This window comes from Gouania willdenowi, chromosome 4, assembly GCF_900634775.1.
Source record: "Gouania willdenowi chromosome 4, fGouWil2.1, whole genome shotgun sequence".
In the NCBI taxonomy this organism is placed as follows: domain Eukaryota; kingdom Metazoa; phylum Chordata; class Actinopteri; order Blenniiformes; family Gobiesocidae; genus Gouania; species Gouania willdenowi.
The window spans coordinates 12,477,256-12,500,418 of NC_041047.1; the positions used below are offsets into that span (position 1 = coordinate 12,477,256).

A 23,163-nucleotide genomic window follows, 5' to 3' on the forward strand; every position below is an offset into this window, starting at 1 on the left:
GTCAAGGGGCAAGGAGTTCAAGAGAGTTGGAGAAGCGAAGGCTCCGTCCTACAGGGCGCAGTACTTAGTGTTGCTGATAGATGAGATTAGTTTAAGGTTATCTGCTGACACATGTTTATTGACAGCTCGCTGTCCATCTTTAAATTACAATGAATAAAGTAAATCATTTGGATCTGGGCTTCAGATAACAAGATTATTAGTCAGTCATCACATCAGCCAGTGTTTTTGAGGCCAGCAGGAGGAAGACAAAGGTGTCTCAGCTCTGCCTTTTTAAATTTATTCTGCTCTCATAATATGTCTTTTAACCCCAACACAACCCTCAGCTTTAAGAGTATAACAAAACCAACCAAGCTGCTTAAATCCAGTAGTAGCTGCGTTGTCGTGTTTGGCTTTCAGTCAAATGTGTGAATGTTGGACCTTGGGTTGGGAATTGCATGGTTGGGTCCTTTCTGTGGTGGCCATCCATGTCTCACATGCAGGCACGTTATGTCAGTTGTGTACATCTCACTTTCTTCTTTCATAAATACATCACAGCTTCAAGTTGAATGTAGTTCACACTCATCCAGTGGGGAGGACACCCTTTTCCCCTGTTTATCATACAAATAACTGCTGATTCCAAAAGTGTTCAGCTAAATTTAGGTGTTGACAAAGATTATTAACTACATTTATAATCTGTTAAATCATGGGTTGATATGTCAACAATTGTCCCAAGCCATTAATAAAGTTCATACCTATCCACGTTCTGTCATATTCAACATTTTTTTTCCAAAAAAGAAAACCACTGCACACTTAAGAAGAGCATAGCCATTACTGAGAAGCCGACAGAGCAGTGTGGATTCAAACCCCTGTAGATAATCGACTTTCTCACTAACCTCCACCCCATCTGATAAACATTCGTAAAAAATCATCTATTATTGGAAATTTTGCAGCACGCATGTGATCCAAACAAACTTTGATTTGGCATCGATATTCCATTTAATTTGATTTTCTGGATTGAACTAAGTGTTGACATAGATTGTTTGTTTGAGCATGACAAGTCAGTTGTTCTTGTCTTGTATCTGATGAGCAGTTTTCTTCAACCAAGTGTGTGTCTGTGTGCCAATTCCAGTGACACTCGGAATTTACGATGTGTATCTGCGTCTCTGCATCTGCTTTTTTTGACTCAAGGTTTACATTTTTTTAATTTATTTTTTTACTATGTTTGCACATGCTGTTAAAGGTCAACACTACAAGAAGTACAATATTTTAAAGACAGCAATGCATGTTTTGTCATAATTGTGACCATTACCAGCCCTCCCTAAGGAAGGGTAAGAAACGCTTTATTATAGGGAGGATATAAAAACAGAGGGCAGTGTTACACCTAGGTGAGGGGGAAGGAAACAGGGAGTCAGGGTTGGAAATGAAAGGGGTGGGAGTTGACTGATTTCAAGTGAGAGTGAGATGTGATGATATAGTTGTATATTGTGCTTATTGTGTTGTGTAATCCATTATGGTGGCCCTGAACAGGGGGAAGGACTGAGTGGTCATACCTAAAACTGTATTTGGGATCAAGGGTCTAAGGTTAAGCCCAGTACGAGTTTATTCCACAGCCCAAGGCATGCCAATGCATCCATGACTAATGTTTGTACGAACCAAAGCGCTGCCCCGGGCCCAAAGATGCAGCAAGACCAGCAGAAAGAGCGGGTGTCAAAGAATCCCAGACCACCCCCCCATGACCGAGCAGCCCCCCAGATGCCCCCGAGATCCCAAGCTGAGAAGCAGCCACCTCCCCCCACATACACACCCTAGAAAGCCCCAAGGAGTCAAGGACCCAGCGCACCCTGCCATCAACCCTAACCCCCAGTCACAAGGCCCCCCACCAACACCCACCCCACCATCTTCACCCACACCCCAGCACCCAACCCCTTGAGGGGAGAGCCCCCTGCCTGAGATCCCAGCGGAGGAAAGGCCCACACCCAGTAGACGGCCAGAGTCGCGCTGACCAGGCAGCCAGCAGGTGCCTGAGGGCTGGCTCAGAACCAGCAGAGACCGGACCCCAGGCCAGAAGGAACCAGAACAGAAGCAGCACTGCCAGCAGCCCGCCCAAGGACGACGGCCACATCCCCAGATGCCTAGGGCACTAAGGGGACGCTGCAAGTCGCCCCACCGGCTTCCAGGCTCACTGACCTTGCCCTCCAGAGTGCCCCAGATCATCAATGACGTCCGCGCAATGAGCCTTAGTTATTGTCAAAGTCCAGCCCCCCCAAAGGACCCCAGCCAGACCGTCATACCGGTATGCGACACGCACAGCCCCGAGGCGGCAGAGCCGTAGACCCCGGCCCTGCAGGGCACTGCCCAAGCAGGGGCCACCCCACGCCGCACCCAAATGCATGCAAGGGCGATGCCCGCGTCACCCTCCCCGATCCCCCATGCGCCGACACAAGACACCACCTCGACACCAGCACAGCCTGGAGGACAGCGAGCCCCAGGCCACCAGCCCCACCGAACGCGCCACACCAAACTGTGGTCAGTTCCCGAGCAGACAGTAGGAGAGCACGCCCCGAGAGGTCAGAAAAACATGCTGGCTCCCAGCCCCAGGGACCACCCACATGTTACAGAGGTTTACATTTTAATATTTTGAAGGAGTGGCACTTCTATAGGAACAGTTTTCAATGTGCTTGTTGTTAAATGAGTATCAAACAAATGCACACAGAGAAAAGCCTTCTCTGCTTAATGATACAGGTCTAGGCAGAAGAAAAGCCCATTAAGCTTCTAATGTCATGGCATAATGACATTTTAAAAAACCTAAACTTTTCTGTTAAAATAGGCCAAAGGCATCAAAACATGTTGTGTCCCTGAAGGCTGAAAGCTCTCTAATGGGCTAACCTTTCAGTGACAGTCAGCTTCTGTATTATCCTGGGTCTTATTTCAGAGACGCGTGACCTTCTGCTTGAAACATTGTCAATGAACTGACAAAATCTTTTCACATCTATATTTCACCCTTTAGTTTTTCCTCCCTTTAGATTAACGTAAAGAAATGATCAACCTTGACTCTTTTTGTAAATCTTGCTGTTAATCTTATACCATATAATCCTATAGAGCTCAGTTAAAAGTGTCAGAAAATAGAAAACCTTTGACGTTTGATGGAAAGGTGTGCGGGTGTATGGCAGAGAAACTGAAATCGACCTAAAAGATGTGATGAAAGGAAGACAAAGACAATCTGCTGCATCTATAGCTGCAATCAGTGATGTGAAGAAATCATTTTATTAGTCATCGAGGACCATCCTCAAAAAAAAAAAAAAAAAGAACATGGGAAGGCTATTACTTGAGCAAATAATTAGTTTTGAGATCAAACCTCTCGTTGACCCCAATGTGTATTCCTTATATCAGCGATTCTCAACCGGTGGGTTGGGACCCACAAGTATTCCATACAATGAGACTAATTTATCAAATCGATAGCACTACTTTTTTACAAAAATATCATTACTGTGATATTGAGTTTTTGATCTACTTGCAAAATGTATCTTTCTACCGCTGCTTTTTTTTTGTTTTCCAGTGATAGTTTTATATGTTTAGGGGTATTAAAACGTCACTCCACGTGCAAATAAGTCGTACAAACCCTAGGGAATCAGGAGTGCGCGGCGGCTGCACGTTGGAATGCGACCTCAATCCATTTGGCGTGTTTCCCTCAAATGAATATATATAGTAGGTGGAGCTCACAAGGCGAGCCAAAAAATGGGAGGAGGACAATCAAATAAATTAATGCAGGGATGCAATGCAAGCTTTTTGTGCAGTGATATTTGTGAGGAGACGACCGAGGTAGAGGAAAGATAACCGAGGGATGGCATTTTCAGACCTCGAGTTAATATATTTGGGATTAATGAATTCACAATTTTAAGAACGTCTTAAAACCTTTCCTATTATGTCTCCCCACCATGGCTGGGGGGTCACAGTAGAGATCCGCACTCTCCATGACCAGAGGCTGCTTCTCCTCCGGGAACCACTCCCATACGCTTGTTAAAATGGTGCCGCGTAGGTAGAACAGGCCGTTTTGTTGTTGTAGAGCTGCACTTTGTCTGGCTACACTACAAACATTAGCTCGCTACCTGTCGGACTTTACCCATAGGTACGCACACACATCTCTCCACCGTGGCTCACTCTTTCACACACGCACGCGCATCAGCCATGTGCATGCACCCTTGTCACTCGCATTCTCGCCCATTTCCTCACTGCGGAATGAATAAAAAATCTGTCTGTCTGTCTATCTGTCTATATCTATCTGTCTATGTCTTTGCTGTAATTCATAATTTTTTTTATTAGCTTCCTCTAACACCTCCAATTCTGCTGCTTCAAATTTATGTTTCGCTCCTACACTCAGCTCTCTTTCACGTTCCATTTTCAACACAACACATACAAAACGCTCATTTAAATAGGGCGGTCTGCACCACTTCTGCACGTGCACTAATCATTGCTGCAATCTTAGTGAATTCCTCGCAGCAGGTGAGGAAACTGCATCACCAAAGGATTTAGGGAAGCAACTGGTTTACCACCCTTTATTTCAAATATTAGTGAATCCGCCCCTCAGTGTATTGTTATTTTTTTTATTTTCAACTACACAGTTATAAATCCTTTCATTTTACTTAAACCTTATTTCCTGTTGAAGCACTGCTTTTAAGAAACACTATATCCATATAAAGCAGTGGAACCACAACAGGAGCAGATTGGACAAGTGACGGCTTTAGTAACACATTCTGGTGTGACTTCCCTTCCAATGTTCTGTCCAAGAAGCCTTAATTGCCCTAAATTGAAGTTTTGCATATAAATCTATCCCATAAACCACATGCTGCTCTACTTTTGGTTTTTTTTAATGAATGACAAAAAAAATGACAAGATAAGTTGGTTAGACCAGGAGAAAAAGATGTACTGATGTACAAGTGAGCACATTTGTTAACTTTTTAACCAGATTTCGCCATTCCCAAGCTGAAACACATTTAACACAAACTACAGCCTCTGTTGAGAAGAGCTGTTGGGAGGCTTGAGGATAATGGATGGAAGGGTGTTAAATTGAGTGCAAATTCTCACTGTGACAATCATCACAGTTTCATCCAGTGTTGTTGTGGTAGTCAGTTTCATTTTTAAAAACGCATGTGTGTGTTTAATATCTGCAGATGTAATACAGAATATGTTGCCTTGCACAGGAGAGAGAAAGGTTGATTTTAATTATAACTGAATCAGTCATGCAGAGAAATTCCCTGATTGACATCAAGTTTTTTTGTTTCTTTTTTTTTCTGCAAAACTGGATATATATAGCGGAAGGAATAATTGGGTATGGATTGATGGATGTGGTGAGTGATGATGTAGGATAAGACCCAGTTAAAGAGCTGCCATTATCATCATGTGTCTTTTCATGTTCTCCAATCACTTATGAAGTGTTTTGTTGCCTTGGAACCATTAAAATGTTATAATTATGTCCAGGGGCGGACTGGGGGCGGGGTACCGCTCCACTTAATGCGTGGTGTGGGGGACCAGTTAGCTGGCCGGCAACACAAGTTTCATTTCCCTTGATGAAAAAAACTGCATTTGATATTGATTTGGACCATAATCATATAGTAATCATTAACTTGAACCATTAAGTAGCCTACAGCGAAATAATTACCGCAGTAAAGTGATTTTACAGCATGTCGTGATTTTAATGCAAACAGGTCCATAATACAAAAAAATTTGGCTGACCCACCACCCCAACCAAGCTTCAGTATCCCTTATATTTTAAGACAGGTGTACAGGAAATCTAAAATAGCCACTTGTCAACCACTTACTAAATATAATTAGATGATTAGAATCTGGTAGGCCACATTGAAATACTGTAACCATTCCTACTAGGGCTGGGCGATATGGACCAAAACTCATATCTCAATATATTTTCTTAAAATGGCGATATACGATATAAATCTTGATAATTTTGTTTCAAATAAAGTCTGACCAGAAAGACAATTCTGAGTTAAATTTGCTGATGCAAAATGCTACACAGGCACATTCATTGACCTTCAGCTGCCCAATATGTGCCACTTTTGGCTTTTTCACCTGCAAGGGACAGCACGTGTCCCTTACTATATTGTCAAAATAGAAAACTCAATACATCTTGAATCTCCACATATTGCCCAGCTCTGATTCCTAAATTATAATACAGCCTAAGTTAAAACATAAATGGGTATATGAAGCACATTTGTTTATTTAATGTACTTACAGTTCATATACAAGTCAACACATTGCATATTTATTTGTTTATTTCACGTTGCTTGTCTTTAAGTTAGACATTAACATTTTATTTTCATCACATATTTTCTTTTAATTTCTTATGCTCACTCATGTGGTTCTTTAGCATTCACTAATGACTTATTAGACACATTTGTTGCAGACTTTACATCCTTTCACACTTTTTGAAAGGAGTGTATATTTGTGGCGCTTGTAATTGGCTGATTTTTCATGTTGACTTACTGTATGTCATTCCTTCCCCGTGGTAGACACTAAAATTTTACAGAACGTGTAACTGTGTCCCATCCTGCTGCTATAATAATAAATAATAATACATTTTATTTGTAATGCACTTTTTATTTGATTCCAAATCTCAAAGTGCTGCTCTTTAGGAAGGTAAATTCTCTGTCCCATTTTCCAAGGTATTTACACGAGTTCTTAGTTTTCTTCGGAGGAGCGTCTTCTTACATTCATCCATCTCTCTTCTGAGTTGTTTCCTGGTTTGTTCTTGCTGTCGGCACTAATCATGCAAGAACTGCCACCCAGGGCACTTCAGGTGGCAGTTTTTGAGAGACAAATGACAGCGTTCAGTTTCGGAAGGCAGAGGCATGTTTTCATTTATTTATCTTTTAATTATTATTACATTAAAATACAGGATATTTTCTGGAAAATACTAATACGGGACAATGGCGGGAAAGATGTTTATTCCCGCTTTCTTTTTCTCTTTCTTATGGCCCAACCCAGCGACCCACCGACCCACCGAGGAAATCCCTGGTGTCCTCGTAAGCCAGTCCGCCCTTGATTATGTCAAATGTATGTAATACATCTATAGCATTCCTCCATCCTAATACCAAAATGTTCTTTTTTCCCAATAACTTCTCAACGCAAGCGTCCACACTTCTGCTTCATGATCAACATTTGTTTGGATAAGTGAATAGAAAACCATAACCGCTCCTGAATGTGATTTTATGGATATCTTGCACCATAGTGATCTTCTTGATGATAAGAAATTCCAACTAACAATAGAAGTCCCAGGATTTTCCAGACACCCTCTCAGGTCCTGGCAGTGGCTCAAAAGACCCTCAACCCAAACTGAAACCGACAATCAGCATCCTTTCATTTGTAAATGTGACCATTGCTGAAGGAATCAGCAGGGGAGGGAGAGATGAGAGACTGACCGAGGGTTTCCACTGGTTACGTCTCCGCCGCGCCACGGCACCGATCCGGTTTTTCCCCCGCTGTCCGCCGTCCGGGAATCCCCACCTGTTGCTTTTTGAATGTGCACGACAACTGTGATGTCACGAGACTGAGGAGTTCTCACGCAGTTAAAGGTATGTATTATAAACGCAACAATAAACAGATAAACAGGTCAGTGTTCCTAACGAAGGAGAACAAGAAGGTTGGAGTCTGGATTTGTCATAGCCACATTTTTTAGCAACAGCCAACAGAGAAGAGATAAAACTGAACCAGTAATACATGAACTAAATCAAAGTTGCTGCAGTTTACAGTGTAGTTACAGTATGAGAGGAAACAGTATAGTGAATGTGATTTTGTTTTTACACATACATTGATGTTTTATTTTGAAAAGTAACCTGATATTTTGTTGCGGAGTACGTGCCTAATTTCCTGTTTAGCTTAATTTGCTCTGTGCTGATTGATGTGTCGTGCTCCGGTGTCCGCCAGAAATAGAAGCCTTGCATATATCTGGCGGAGGGCACCGGACTACCGCAGCTGAGAAGGAGCAGACACGCACCGCAGCTGACCCGGTGGAAATTAACACATAGACTAAAGTGGAAACCTATCAGCTCCGGTGACGCGGCGGTGACGTAACGCAGCATAGCCAGTGGAAATTGGGGGTTACTCACACAGAGAGTTCCAAACATGGAGGTCGAAAGGAATTTTTCACACCGTACAAGCCTTTTCACTCTCTCGCTATGGTTCAGTACTTCCGCATTAGGTCAAAGGTCAAGAGGGATAAAGTCACCATAGCTGACTGTAAACAGTGACAAAATTACGGAAACGTGGTATTGGTTCCAAGATACAAATGCTGACTTAGCTGCTAAAGCTAATGTTGCACACAAGAGAAAAAATCAGCTTTTTTCTGGTTTGATCAATCAGCTGATCAGTGCTGTTTCACTTATCGGCTTGTGCATCTTGGGCACTTCCTTCAAATTTGTTAAATAATATCTTAATAAAAATAATCATGGACCTGGTTAGAGAAGGGTGTACCTCGTAAATTTACCTTTTCAAAATGAGAACTCATACTGTGCTTTTCACACTCGGGAATCTCCCTTTACTATCAATAATAATACATTTTATTTATAAGCACATTTCAAAATCTCAAAAACACTTTACAGTTGTTAAAACTAAAAACTAAAATAAAATAAAAAACTATCAACAATACAGGTAAATACAGAAAATACAGGAGTAGGAGGCAGAGGAGCTCTAGCTATATATATTTCCTGTTTTCTTAAACTATGATAAAAGCAACCAAAAAACAAATCTCAGTTGTTCTTTTGTATATTTCTCATGTCACACACTCCTCATCCATAAATCTCAGCAAGAACTGAAAAAACGTGTCTCCCCCTCCTGTGGTGCCTTGTTTACATAACAAAAGCGTCTGTTTGCAGCTTAGGAGAAGGTGTTAGGTAAAAGCCTTCAGCTCAAGTGACCATTCTGTGGGCTCCATAGGTATAAATTTAAAATGACCCATCAATGGGGCTTCTAGTGCTAAACTGTTAGACATAAAACGAAATGTGGAAAAAATTAAAAACCTGAACAGAAATTCATCATTGTCTGGCTTGGGGAAATATCTCAGTGTCCTGGGAAATGCTTCAAAGCCTGACAGATGGTTAGACAAGATGTGTGATCAAGGATGCAGGGGCAGGGATGATTAATTTTTTTTCAAGATGACAACCACTAAACGGGCTGTTGCCAGAGAAGCTTAATGATTTAAATGATCTTGATATAGACTAAATACTTCACTTTGAATTAGTTTTTTTTTTTTTTTTTTTTATCATGGCAGGCAAGAAAATCCCCTGAACGCAGGTGTTACTTGTAATCAGGCATTTTTCTACACCAGCGACGGACAACTCTATCACAGCAGGGGCCGCAAAAATGTGATTGTATCTGTTCCGAGGGCCACATGATCAACATTCATGTCAGCATTTAGAATAATAACCAATCAGATCTGAGCATTAATAAAGGGGGGAAAGGGTTTTGTCTTTTTTTTGTCTTTGTCTGTGGATTTGTTGTTTTGACAGTTTTTAATAATTTTGTGTGTTATTGGAGGCATTATGTGTGTTTTTGTTTTTTGTGTTCTTGTTGTAATTATGTGTATTTTTTGTAATTTTTTGCATTTTTGTTGTCGACTTGTGCATTTTTGGCGTCACGTTCTGTATTTCTGTTGTTGTTTTTTTGTATTTTCCTGTCATTTTGTGCACATTTGTTGACAGTTTTTGTGTCTTTGGAGCTTTTCTATAATTTCCTTTTTGTGTTTTTGTAGTCATTTTGTTTGTTTAAGCGGTTATTGTGTCTGTCTTTGTTGCCATTTTATACATTATGGTGTTAATGTTAGCAAAAAACAAAAAAACTTCTGAACGAACAAAATGTCTGTGTTTCTCAAATATGGCCTCACAGTTTGTTTCATGACCGTAATGTAATATTTTGCACAATCAACCCTTAAGTACTCGGTAAGTATCAACCCTGTGTCACATATGAAGATAATGTGAACTGGTTAATGTGAACTAGTTTAGCTCCCAATAAAAGTAGGAACAAACTCAACCTTGCTACTGTCAAGGGAGCCATTAATGTGTTTGCTCATGGATGAATTTCATTTGTGCTAAAACACTGAGATTTTATTTGTGAGTTTCTGTATCCCTTCTCCAGAGGATTACCAGCTCATTAATTACAGTGAAATGTTGAATGTTGCTATTATAGGTGTGCCTGCTGTCATTGTCCTTCAGTTTTAGGTTTATCAACCATGTCTCCTAAAGTAGGATTAGCTTCTGAGCTTCCTGAACCCCAAACTTATTAATGTGAGAACTTAACATGAACCCAAAATTCACTCACCGTAGATTTAATCAGAATAGCCAACAAGCTTGTGGTTGAAAGTTGCAGTTTAAAAATCAAAGGTCCACTTGTTGGAGGACCTATGAGATTACATCATTCAAACAGCATCCTCAATTATGAAAACATCTAAAAATAGAAGTGAAATGGTGCAAAATGAGTTTTTAAACAAATAGCAGCCTATGACTAACCAACTCTGTGTACACTCTTTGGTGAAATCTGACTTGGATATTATTTTCGATTCCACAGACAATCAAAGACCATATCCCTTGTTGTTTGTGATCCACAACATGTTGATATCAAAGAGGTATCATGATCACAGTGAGAGGATCTCTGACAGGTGTTAATGGGTTCTCATCAGAGCAGGAATGTGCAGACAACCTGCAGCTTCCCCATGCAAGTTTGGACTTTTGAATATAACTACACGGGGTATTTCCAATTTTATTAAGAGAAGGTGATTCCATCTGTCTATTCATTCATCCATTTAGTTTTTTTGTGTGATCCCAAGTTATTCCGAGGCTAGGGTTGCAGGTTGGATGAGGACCGTAAGGTCTTTCCTCCTGGTTGTGTGTTTAACCTTGTATTTTTGGTGTGAGTGAAAAAGAGCTTGTGACTCAGATGTGCGTCTCCTGCATTATTCACCCAAAGGAAACCATACACGGCTCCTTGTCTTTTCGCACCATTGACTCATAGTAGTGAGCACTACTTACAATGAGTGGACTCACGCATTCTGCAGATCTTCTATGCTTGAACTTCCTCTTATTAAACTCGTTCAGTCACAGGCAGAATGCATATTTCTACAGATGTCTTACTGAATAATAAATATGCATAACAAATAGAAGAATTATTTGGTTTATTGGATTTTTAATCTTTAAGATTTTGATCATCTGGATAATAAGTATAGTAAGCTTGCAGCAGACATGAGATGTGTCTAAGATGCCCTAAGACATGTGTCAAACTCACGGCTCAGGGGTCAATTCCGGACCCTTGGAGCGTCCAATTCGAGTCGCAGAAGAACGTTAAAATGACAGAGAAAACACGACACACAATATTTGCAGGGGCTCAGAGTTTTCCCGGTGCTTATATTGCATTATTTTCAGTCATTTTTAATGTTAAACAGTTGAAAAAACTCAAAATTCTTACAAAATCCTGGAATTATGATAGAATATTTTCCTTAATTAAATAGAAATTGATCACAAAATCTTCTTCTTCAAAGTGAAGATCCTGTTGAGATATTTTGTATTTTATGTATAGGTAGAAGTGCAAACTAGGGCACAATAATGTGGAAATGACTAGTTTTCCAGCATAAAATCTGTGACCCACTTGAGATCAAACTGCTCCAGTTAATCTCAAGTGGGATCATCCGAACTAAGATGAGTTGACACTCCTGCCCTAGGAGAAAGAAACAAAATGTTGTAGTTGTTTAGCTTTATGTGGCATTTGTATGTATTACAATATCTTTAAATCTGGGTGCCTGAAGTATTTATATTTTTATGTTTAAGGATCAATTGAAGTGGTTTCTGGATTTAAATTGTTGATGTGATGAAGCACTTAAAGTTAGTCTAAGTCCCTCAGATCAATGTGTGGGTGTGAGACCGCCATCTGCTGGCCATGTTTAGCAGAATTTCACTCGGCTTCTTCTCCTTGCAAATGAAACGACAGAGTTTAGTCATCTGTTCGTTAAAGTAAAAAAAAAAATAATAAAATAAAAAACAGTTCTTGGATTACAGATGCAGGATTCAGGTTTCCTGATTTTACAAAGTGGTAGGAGTTAATAGAAGGTACACAGTTTAATTTGTATGGCTGCCCAGGTTTAGGTCAGTTGCTGTTTGCAGAGATCAGAGATCTTTAAGTGTTTTTTTCCATCAGCATTGACACCACTGGGAATCTACTGTCCACTCGAGATACCAGTAAAAGTGGAAAGGGGCAGTCTTTGATTTGAGGCATTGCATTTTTAGATAAGGTGACAGCCCCAGTAAACATCTTAATGAAAATCTCTTCCAGCTGCTGCTTCACGATGCAAACATGGTAGGTTAGCAGAACACACCATGCTGAGTAGTAAAGGAAGGGAGTGGATGTCAACAAGTGTCTACAAACTTCTACCCAAAGGAAGTACTTGATTCAGCTGGTGAAGTCATGGCACTACATTTTAACAGTGATACAATTATTAGTCTCATTTTGGTATTGAACAGTGATGGGCAAACAAAGCTTAGTCAGAGGGGAAGGTCTTACCCCTACTGTCATGTCTATCTCCCTCTGTTTTTCTAATAATTTATACCATGCACTTTTATACTGATTAGCTTTTTATTCTGACAGGCTTTTACCATATTTGGTGTGGTTTTTGTGATGATTGTGTCTGTGTGGCTTGAATATTTGAAGTGTAGTTGAATGTTGTTGGGAGGGGCATGTGCAATTTTGTTCTACTTGTGCAATTCAATTCAATTAAACTTTATTTAAATAGCACTAATTACAACAAAGTCATCTCAAAGCGCTTAACAATATATTCATAGTAAGAAAGAAAGAACCCAAAAAGATTCACATGAAAAGCATTTAGCGACAGTGGGAAGAAAAAACTCCCCCTTTTTTATAGGAAAAAATCTGTTGTTATGTGCTCTCAGGGTTTTGTATGTTGCTGATAGTGGCTGACATAACAATGACAAAGCCTTAGAGAAGAGACCTTGGTAAATGCAATCAGTGTACGATGATATCTGACCGGCTTAGGGCAGTCTGACCACGAGATATTCTGTGATGACATATCATGATAGTTTTAAAAATTTAGAGACTATCATTGGTGTCCATGAGTATGAAGTCTAACAGATAAGTTTGGGTAACTTAACGTTTTGGCTAAGGGATTAGCTTGGCTAACAGTCAGAAGAGGGAATGCTGCTAACATCATATGATGCTTTTTTGATCAGCTGCTCCAGTGAAATGTGAAGGAAGCTCTCTTATAAGCTCTTTGCAGACTGAACCCTTCCCTAGGAACATTAAACTTAAATCTGTGTAAGGGTTGCTAAAGATGTTGTGCAGTTGATGCAGTACTAGCCCTAACCAAGTCAATGACCCGTAGACAGTTGTAGGTAGTGGCTTCTTACATGATCATTTTTATTTTTTTGAGTGGACAAAAAAACAACAAAAAATTAAGTTCTGACTCATTTAATAATTTTTTGGGTGACACTCTTTCCCATCCCCTTTCTATTATTGTTATTATTATTATATGTTTTTTGTTTTTGCCATTTCATTGTCTATGTGATTAAATTATTGGGGCTTTATATTCACATTAGGATTAATAGTACTAAAAAAGGCTTTTTGTAGTGTGTTAAACCCTGGATTTAGCATGAACTTGCATTACTCAATTTTTTTGTTTAAATTATCATATTATTAATCATATTATTAAACTATACTATTTTTGTATAACTATTTTTGTAACTATACCATTTAAATTCCAGGTGTGTTAAAACCATTGGGTCAGGATTATCTGTTCCATGCCCAAATCCACTACTAGTTAGCAGTTATTTTCCAATATCAACCTTCTGCTTTATATTCTCTGGACCTTTAAAGATGACCTGTTTCACTATCATCCTGATGCTGATTGTATTTGTGCATGTTTTACAGTCTTTTCTCTTTGACTTCGTCATGTGTGTCATAAGATATTGTATAAAAATGTATCATTGTCTGATAAGAAGCTACGTGGGACTCTGCTGACGTCAGAACTGGTTTCCACTCAAAGGATTTCATTGTTGTTTCAGCCAAAGGCAGGGTGGTGTTGAGCCAAAGATACTCAGCTGGCCAAAAAAGTGAAGACCAAGGTTTTTGGCGTGAAATGGACTGGTCCAATATTGCTGGAGGCTTCTGATCAGCAGAGACGCTCTAAGTGATAAGAGAAGGTTTTCCACAGCACAAAGCTGACGTACAATGCTGCTCATATCTCATGACTAGCAATATACATTACAAATTAGAGCTTTTTCTGCAAGAATTGACTCGAAATTAAACTGGGTGTGAACCTTATAGAGAACAATAACATCAAATATTAAAATCACAATCAAGGTAGTTTACATGGGCCCATTTGAGGTCTAATCAGATTGTTCTGATGCCATTGTATGGAGATCCGTTTGTGTTCCCCTCTAAAAGAAAACCAATAATCTTGACTGAAATAGTCCATATTTCCACAATGATAACAGGAATGAATGAACTTTCAAACTTGCATTCACCAATCAACAGCGACAGAGTGGCCCAACTTTGTAAAACGATACAGAGAAGGACAAATCCTGGGACGGTCTCATGATTCAGCCATGATTTCTGGAAACCTGGTAGACAAAGGTTCAAAAATCTAATCGTGATGGGAGATGAAGGTTTAGGTCAAGTCTGAAATTTGAAATAAAAGTCAGAGCAATTTTGTTTTGTAATAGAATAGAAATACTTTGTTACTCGGGTGACATCCATTTATTTAACAGCAAACATTAAGACTGTTCATAGAACTCTAAACCTTTCTTAATTGAATGTAATCTCAAACTTTGGACTGAGTTTTAGGGGTGTGTATTGCCATGAATCTGAGGATATGATACAATTCACGATTTGCATGTCAAGATACATTATATCCCGATACTAAACAATACGATATACATTGTGATATATTGCAATATTATTAATTACAAATTTCACCTTTACAATTACAAATTGGTATGAAATACAATTGATATCATTATTTTAAACTTGAGAGAACAAGTAAATGGTAACTAACTGTAATTAAAGTACCAATATCAAGAATAAGTGGCATGTTTATCAAACTGTCAAATTACATTTTGCTCCTACAACAGATTCTGATTCTGTTAAGTTCTTAAATTCCTTTTTTTTAAAATTTTTTTTTTTATCCACATACATCTATCAAAGTGCTCAGTATGTTTTAGAAAAATAAAGTGCAATCATCTTCCAAGATAAAATGCATTGAGGAGTGAGGTAGTTTAACAAGGTCTGATGTAGTTCACTGACACCTAGTGACCAGGCATTTACTTCATTACATGCATATGTTAGCGCAATTAAATTGTTTTTTTAAATTATTGATTTTGGATATTTTTTGGGTTGATATGATAATCACGCTGTGAAATATTGTGATATATCACCAAATAGATTTTTTTCTTACACCCTTACGGAGTTTTCTCCTCTGCTTTTATAGCCTTGTCACCCACAGGCATCATCGGTAGCAGAATTTCCCATTGCTCTCCCACAGTGTTGTCATTGGTGGAAATCTGTTGTCAGCAAAGGTCTAAAGTGCAGAAGGTCACTCAATTCTGTTTTATATTTCATCCCAAGGTGTTGTTTGTTTGGTATACACACCCACAGAAGAAACTTAAAAAGCAATTATCTTATTACGCTTTCCTTATTCAAAGTTATTGTGATCATATGCACAGGTGTGCCATTGTTTCCACCCACCGGTATTAACTCCTCATTAATCCATTCAATGAGTGGTACACTCAGGCGAGACATTTCTAATGAAAAAAGTTGGTGTGCTGGACTGTGTGACCCCTGAAAAGCAATTAAACTTAACCAGGTTAACATGGTCTGCTGTAGGAAAAGCACCAAGCCAATATTGGCTTCCTGGGAATCTTTTTTGCAAATTTGAGCTCAAGGTCGTACCTCATTAACTAAAGTTTACTGAAGCCAGTTCAATACTGTTTGGAGTTTTCTACTATATGCATGAATACATTACAACCAATTAGCAAGTCATTAATAAGTAATTGACGATAAAGTTATTAAGGCATGATTTTATGGCCACATGTCTAATGTTGTGGAGGTTTGTTCTGAGTTGATTTGACTTTCTTTTTTTTCTGCAGCACATTTTATAATAGATTGCCTGGACAAAAAACAAAAAAGCATTTTTGCCAATAAGCATTGTTCATTCAGAATGCTATTGTCAAAGCATCACACAGCCACTGTTAGCTATTTTGTTTCCTACATTGCAACTCGTTGCCATGTGGTTGCATGTCTTTACGTAACCCCCCACAAAATTATGTAAAAGTCAAACAGAATTTATCAGATAGACTTCTTCTCTAAATGTAACACACTGAAATAACACTACAATAAGTGCTGAAATTTAAATTGCACATAAGCTGCCAGTGCTCACATTAATAATCTAATGAATGTGATCACTTAATTAATTAATAAATGAACTCAGTCCGCATCCGCCATCAAACTTTTCAGGTGCCGTAGTCATTAATAGTGTCAGCCAATCTGAGAGATAACGTAATCTCAAACAAAATCCCATCTTCTTAGTCATGTGAATTTGCTTTATTGGCTCCTTGCTGCAGCATACCTGATAACAATCTTTATTTATTTGGATCAGTTTGTTTGTGCTTCGGCTTAGTGTTTGTGTCAGAAATGCATTGCAGTCAGTCCACTCCAGGGAAAGGCAGCGTGTTAGTGAATAAGGATGTAAAAAAAAAAAAAATTGATTCTGCGATATATCGCGATATTTCACCACATGATTATTCTATCATTCCAAAAAAAAGTGTCCGAATCGATTTTTATAATCATGTTTTTTAATGAAAAAACTATTTAATTGCGCTAACATTTGCATAGCACGTAAATGCCCGGTCACTAGGTGTCAGTGAACCACATTAAACCTTGTTAAACTACCTCACTCTAACTTTTATAGATGTATGTGGTCACTTTTGTTAAAATAATTTAAGAAAACTCAGTAAGGCTGAAAGAAAAAATTGATTTGGCGATATATCGCAATATTTTACAGCACTATTATTGTATTGATCCAAATAATTTCCCAAAACAATTTTAACATTTGCATTGCACGTAAACGCCCTGTCACTAGGTGTCAACAAACCATATGAAACAATGACCTCACTCCTAAATGCATTTTAGCTGGGAAGTTGATTGCACTTTATTTTAAAAAAAAAAATATACTGGGCACTTTTATGGATGTATGTGGTTACTTTTTACTTAACAGAATCAGAATCTGTTGTAGAAGCAAAAGTTAAACTCTTTGGAAAAATGTCATTTGACAGTTTGGTTAACATACCACTTGTTTTTCAAGATTCATGATTCAAAGTGTTTATTATCGTGTGCACAGTAAAGAAACATGTTTCCCTGCACAATTACATTTCTTTTTTGCTCACCACACTGGGATGTCACAAAAAAAGAAAGAAAGAAAGAACAAAAACAAATTTGAAAAAGAACAACAGAAAAAAAAAAACAAATAAAGAGAAAAGTATAGTAACTAATTATAATAATTTAAAAAGTAATAAAGATAAATATAAATATGTACATGGTAGAAAAGATAGAAAAGTCAAATATAAAGTGTGCATTGTTCATAGTGAATTATATACAGTTCTATGAGCTGTTGAAGAGTCTGATGGCAGAGGGAAAGAAGGAGTTCCTCGGTCTGGTGGTCCTGCATTTTACACTTCTGTACCTCCGTCCTCTGGACTCAATGATGCAGCTATTGATATTGGTACTTCAATTACAGTTAGTTAACTTGTTCCCACAAGTTAATTTTTTTTAATCAATTGTATTTCATACCATTTTGTAACTGTAAAGGTTTAATTTATAATTATTGATTTTGTGCTACATCAATAATCGGGATATATCGTGTCGTGAGACGCCAATCGAGAATCGTATCGTCATATTCATGGCAATGCACACCCCTATTAGTGAACATGATGAGTTTTACTTTATTGGGCAGTGTTTTCATTGGAGTTAATGAAAAAAAAGTAAACAGCTTTGATTATTGGTTTAAAATAGTTTTGATTTTTAGCATATTTGCCTCATAGGTAGAAGGTCCTGGGTTCAAACCCCAGGGGAACACTTGCGTACAGTATATAGCTTTGTCCTCACTGCTGCTATGGCCAGGCCTCTCCACTTGTTATCAGTAGATCTACTAAAATCAATGTAGATGTGATCAGTAATATGCAGTCCCATCCCCTCTAACTCCAGTCTATACTGTATATTAAATACTTCTCAGCACATTCATTTCACAGCTCTCTATTGGTGAGATCTCACGTCTGTTTCCTACCAGTTTGGGCAGTCAGGCTGGAAATCAGTGTGAATAGCCTGGGTGTAATCTCACCTTAGAGCCAATTGTCTCAGACACCTGCGTTTTCTCTTCATTTATTGTATGAAGTGTGAAAAGTTAATTACCAAAGACAAGTTAATAAATTATTCATATGAAATAGTTCCCGTTTTTTTGGAGCAAATCACATTTTTTTTATAATGATGGTGTAAAATCCCACTGCTGCATTACGACCTTTTGTGCATCATAGTTTTGTTTGTATCATATATTGCAGAAATATTTTAGCCGATACCTCCATATACCCCTTTTATTTGACATTATAAGTCAAAGAAATCCAAAGACATCCTGCTGTTGTATAATCTCCTCTGTGCGTTCTTCTTATCAATGCAAAATCAATGAAAATGAACAGCGGTAATGCCAATGTAATCATATTTTGATTAGGTAATGTCTTGTCAGATGTATAATCACTATGGATTTAATGAAATATCCAAAAATTACTAGTTTAAAAAAATACTTAAAGACAAGATCACAATAAATCACAAAACTTGTTCAAAGAAATGCTGAATTTCTGGGTGCAAGGTTGAACATTAAACTTTTAAACCCTTTTTATTTGGTCGTTTGTATTAAAATTAAATCAGAATTAAATTAAACACCAGTGTTTATAATTAAAATGAGTAAACATTGCATTTAGCAATTTAAATGTATTCCTGTTTAGGACTCTTCAGTAAACCTTTTTATTTATTTATTGAAGTTTTAAAGAATGTGCACAAAGTACTTTGTAAATAGACCAAATATTGTTCGGAGTACCTGTTAAAGTAGCAATATTTTTGTATCAAATATAGGGCTGGGCAATATGGACCATAACTCATATCTGAATTTTTTTTTTTTTTTTTAAATTGGCGATATACAATATAAATCTCGATAATTTTATTTTAAATAAAATCTTACCAGGCACATTTATTAACAAATAGTTGCACAATATGTACCACTTTTGGCTTTTTCTCCTATAAGGGACAGCATGTGTGAGTGAGTTCTTGGTTAGGATGCATTAATTTAACTGTGCTTTTCATGCTAATCTGCGAAGTAGTGAAAGCAGTGACTCCTAAAACAAGTATTTTTATACAAAACTGGATATATCTTAAATCTACCATATATTGCCCAGACCTAATCAAATATTTCTATTTCTATTTTCATATTTATTATGAACATCATTAAAATCTCAAAAAGTCTTTGAATCAGCTCAAACCCCATGATTTGAAGGATGTAAACTTCCTGTAAATGTGTATGTTAAACTTAAATGCACAGGTCTTACTAAATGAGTGACTTTGTTTCATACAGTAAGAAGGAAACTGTTTAGCTGGAGATGATAATCATCCAATCATGTGCTCTGTCATTCCCACAATGCCTCGTGGGCCGCCTCCATTTTCAAAGGGATTTGTGGTCGTGCAGCTCCAGGGCAGTAGAAACCCGGTACCGTGTCTTACTTGTCAACAAAGACTGCGTCAAGCTCGCTCATCCCAAATACGCCCTTTAGCCTCACAGAGGATTTAGCACTCCTGTTAACAAGTTGGAACACACCAACATCCCCCCTGGATCTAAGTATAGCAGTGTTTTCAGATGGGAGTCAGCAGTTCAAGCATATTTAGATCCAACTCCGCCTGGGCAGCCAGCTGGTAACCTGAAACGTATACTAGTGCTCAGGCCCTGGTGTTGGACGTCAAGCACCGACTGGACCTTTTTTTTTTTGGACAGTTTCTGAGCTCATGCTGCGCTGGGTTTTAGGCTGTGTTCAGCTCGTAGTGTGACCTCAGGGGACTCCGTGAGTGTGTATGCTGCTACAGAAAGAGGTCAATCTGGACTGCACTACAGATACTTGCTCTACTAAATAAGTCTTTGGAGCTGTGTTTACATGAAAGTGTTTCAGGAGCTTGGTGTAAAAATCTGAAAATTTTGGTCTTGGTGTTCACAACTAAAAGAGAGGTCGGACAACTGTGGGAAATCCTCTTTTACTCTGCAAAGACTGGTTTACTGGAGACTAATTGAAAATCACTTGTTCTAACTTTGTTGAGGCTTGTCTGGAGTTCCAGTGGGGGAAGTCTACAGCATTCCTCAATCTTTTTTCACTCTGCATAATGAGACACTGAAGGTTTAATTGATCGATTTACAGCATATCATCGTTTTCTTTTCTTTCTTTTTTTTGCGGTTAGTCTAAGATGTTTGTTCGTCACAGTGGAGCACCTGATGGAATACTATCACATGTAAAGTTCTAGCTCTGAGTCGGACGTTGAGTTAGTTTTTCTTCTTGCACATCAAAGTGTCTCACAAGACAATGAACAAGGATCTTCTTTTGGCAAGAAAAGGAGCACAGGCTGCTTTTGGACACGGCCGCAGACACTCCTGTTTGGGGTATGTTGGTGAAGTCGTGCATGCTGCACATGTTGGTGTTTTTATTGGTGCGGGGGAGACTTCATGAAGCTGCACGCTTAACCGCTCACAGTTATTAGTCTGTTTTGCTGCATTGTTTTTAATGCAATACATTCTGGCAATGTCAGAATTTTATGTTGTCGTTTTATGACATTAAATCAAATAATGAAATTTTATTAACTGTCCCAAATTACCATGTGAAATACTGCTAAGACTACAAGATGACAGACACTAAAGATGAAGCATTTTGGCATCTTTCCTTTTATCTTCACAAAAAATTCCCAGAAGCTTCAAAGTAAGAACTTTTCCTGAAAAAAAATCCTTCCAGATTTTTTTAAATAATTTTTTTACTGCAGTGCTAGACATTTCACTAAGTTGACCTTGGAAGTGAGACAAGTATTTGACTGAACAGTGCTGCGAAATAAAGGGGACACCACCTGCATGCATTTTTATCAAAGCAGCCTTTAAACAGATGCTCACGCAGCAAAGTTATCTCACTTTATTATTATTATTATTATTATTGTTATTAATAATGATAATGATAATAATAATATATTTTATTTAAAAGTGCCTTTCAGGCCACCCAATGACACTTTACAATAGAAACAGAAAAATAAAAAAACAGTGCAATACAATGTAGAACAAAATACAAAAAATGAAAAAAGAAAACAAAACGGAACAATGTAGGAGAAATTATGGTATACGAAGAAACATTGAATTACAGAGAATATGCAGTATTGACTGTATTGCTTTAACTGTGTCCTTCTTTCAACATTTTCCTTTGACAGGGAATGTTTAAAATAATAATTACACACATGCACGCGCACACAACTCCTTTCTGTATATTCCAGTGATTTATGTCTCCTGTATGTTCATGTTCATGCCTGTACTCAGTGCTGGGGTGTTGCCCTGCTCACCAGTCATTGGTCGACACACGTCACAGCTACAGTAGCATCCTGTTTTTACACAAACAACTGTTTATCAAGAGGCAGAAAACACTATAAAAGACACATTTGAACATGAAGTGAATTGTTTCTTTAGTTCTGTTTGTTTTGGCCAAAATAATTTATATGGGGGTAGATTTGTGTTTTTATTATTCAATTAAAAATCAAAGAAAAAAAGTGGTCAAATGCATTTTCTTTGATTGAAAATATTTATTTTTGATTGAAGTGATTTTTCTTTTGATTGAAAAATTAATTTTGAATCATTACAAACATAATTGAAATATTTGACACTAAAGGATTATTTGTACGTCTCTTCTGCAGTACTGATGGTGGCCATTAGGAGTCGCAGCACACTTCATTGAAATTAGTTAAAGTTGCTCTGTCACAACAAAGCTCATCAGACTGATTTGGATAAACTAACAGAAATTGTCTGTCTGTCTGTCTGTCCGTCTATCTGTGATCACAGGGGAAATCTTAATGCATGGCTTCATATGTAGTGCTTGGAATAATGTGTTTCAACCAGGTTTTACATGTATGTGGGTTTATGAGAGAATATTTCTCACTTAAATGCACAAAAATATGCTTCAATATTCAGCTTCAGTAACCCTAATTCATCTATATCTCTACTTTAATTCATTTTAGGTTCATATTTTTGGACAATGAACCGAGAAAATCTGTTTGACATAAATTAATTTGATTTGACAGTAGGTTTTAGTTCACACTGAAGCTGCTGTCTCATCACACATGGTGCAATCTGGTTGTTTTGTTGTTATTTTTTGAAACTCTTAAACTGATCTCACTGGTTTTTGACCGATTTCAAACTGGCTATACCGGTCTGTGTGTTCTTGCTCATTTTAGAATGTTGTCTAGAACTTTTACATTGAATTTTAAAAACAGGTTCTTTAGTTTATTAACTTGCGTTGGCACAATCGATTTCTTTTTCAATGTTTTGACCCCTTTTACCTGTTCCTGTCCTGTTGCGTCTACTGTTGGGACTGGGACTTGTTTCCAACTGATTCTAAAAAAAATAATAATTTCTTTAAAAAATATTTTTTCATCATTTGTTATTTAGATTTTGGTTTATTAATTTGTATTTCTTTTTGCAGAGTTGTCTTTGCACAATACACTGTGATACAATTACACTTATGCATGCATACATACATACATACATGCATGCATAAGTGTGCACACACACCTCACACACCAGGGTTGGGGTCAGTTATAATTGTAATTGTGTAATTGATAATTATTTACAATTATGGTGTAATGATAATTGTAACTGTAATTGAAACAATCTGTTTCTGTTGTTATCATAATTAAAATATAATTTAGTTTAGATAATTGACGTTGTAATTGTAATTCTATGGACATTTCTATGGAATTTCGTGCAAATTTTACAGAAACTGTTCATTACAATTGAATTAAATGCAAAACTGGGGAACCATCTTACAGTTCTATGGCGTACACATACTTAGTAAA

At 37.8% G+C, this 23,163-nt stretch overlaps 1 protein-coding gene across 4 annotated transcripts in view; it reads left to right on the plus strand.

The window, feature by feature from the left end:
• LOC114461593 (cAMP-specific 3',5'-cyclic phosphodiesterase 4C-like) overlaps nt 1–23,163 on the plus strand; it is a 106,561-nt gene that overhangs the window by 40,425 nt on the left and 42,973 nt on the right. Inside the window, exon 1 of one of the 4 annotated variants that reach the window (XM_028443808.1) lies at nt 7,332–7,562. The exons of 2 other annotated variants lie outside the window; for them this stretch is intronic. Coding sequence is in view for 1 of the 2 variants with exons in the window: in XM_028443807.1 (XP_028299608.1) it covers nt 20,646–20,722 (77 nt within the window). In the remaining variant the exon portion in view is untranslated. Of the gene's footprint in view, nt 1–7,331; nt 7,563–19,957; nt 20,723–23,163 lie in introns of those variants that run through there. One more of the 4 variants, XM_028443807.1, reaches the window with a different exon arrangement.